The sequence below is a fragment of the Aptenodytes forsteri genome, unplaced genomic scaffold (assembly GCF_000699145.1).
Source record: "Aptenodytes forsteri isolate BGI_AS27 unplaced genomic scaffold, ASM69914v1 Scaffold19, whole genome shotgun sequence".
Classification (NCBI taxonomy): Eukaryota; Metazoa; Chordata; class Aves; order Sphenisciformes; family Spheniscidae; genus Aptenodytes; species Aptenodytes forsteri.
The window spans coordinates 2,313-3,380 of record NW_008795327.1 but is presented as its reverse complement, the minus strand read 5'-3'; the positions used below and the strand labels follow the sequence as shown (position 1 = coordinate 3,380).

At 66.9% G+C, this 1,068-nt stretch overlaps 1 protein-coding gene across 1 annotated transcript; it reads left to right on the top strand.

Moving 5' to 3' along the window:
* Window positions 1-2: 2 nt before the first annotated feature.
* LOC103899572 (protocadherin alpha-13) lies at window positions 3-1,066 on the top strand (the record flags this gene model as incomplete). The annotated part of the gene is made up of 1 exon (XM_009280067.1): window positions 3-1,066. A coding segment is annotated over one exon (1,064 nt), but the record flags the coding sequence as incomplete, so codon positions are not given.
* Window positions 1,067-1,068: the final 2 nt, after the last annotated feature.

Below are 1,068 nucleotides of genomic sequence, written 5' to 3'. Positions count from 1 at the left end.
TGGTGGTGAGCGCGCGGGTGGACCGGGAGGAGCTGTGCGGGAAGAGCGCGCCCTGCGCCCTGCGCCTGGAGGTGCTGGTGGAGCGGCCGCTGCGCGTCTTCCACGTGGAGCTGGAGGTCACCGACATCAACGACAACGCCCCGCTCTTCCCCGCCGCCCGGAGAAACCTCAGCATCGCGGAATTCACGTCGCTGCCGGGGTCTCGGTTCCCGCTGGAGGGCGCGTCGGACGCAGATGTCGGAGCCAACGCGCAGCTCTCCTATACGCTCAGCCCCAGCGAGCATTTTCGTCTGGATATACAGAAATCGAATGAGCGAAATATTGTTCCCGATCTTGTTTTAACGAAATCTCTGGACCGGGAGACGGTTCCCGTGCACCGGTTGTTGCTGACGGCGAGGGACGGGGGCCGTCCGTCGCTGACGGGCACGGTGGAGCTGGTGATCTCGGTGCTGGACGCCAACGACAACGCGCCGCAGTTCAACCAGTCGGTGTACAAAGTGCAGGTGCCGGAGAGCGCTGCGGAGGGGACGCTGGTGGCGCGGGTGAACGCCACGGACCCGGACGAGGGAATTAACAGTGAAGTGACCTACACGGCGACCAACTTCCTTCCCCTGAGTGGAAGGGATGTGATTACCGTCAACCCAAAGACGGGGGAGATCCGTCTCACGGGCACCCTGGACTTCGAAGAAGTCAGTATATTCGATTTCCGTATTGAAGCGAGAGACAAAGGGACGCCCCCGCTGTCGGGCCACTGCAGCGTGGAGCTGGAGGTGGTGGACGTGAACGACAACGCGCCGGAGGTGTGGGTGACGTCGCTGTCGGTGCCGGTGCCGGAGGACGCGGCGGTGGGGACGGTGGTGGCGCTGCTGAGCGTGTCGGACCGGGACTCGGGGGCGAACGGGCGGGTGCGGTGCGCGGTGTGGCCGGCGGCGCCGTTCGGGCTGGTGGCGACGTTCGCGGGCTCGTACTCGCTGGTGCTGCGGGAGGCGCTGGACCGGGAGCGGGTGCCGGAGTACGAGGTGGAGGTGCGGGCGGAGGACGGCGGGGCGCCGCCGCTGCGCGCCACGC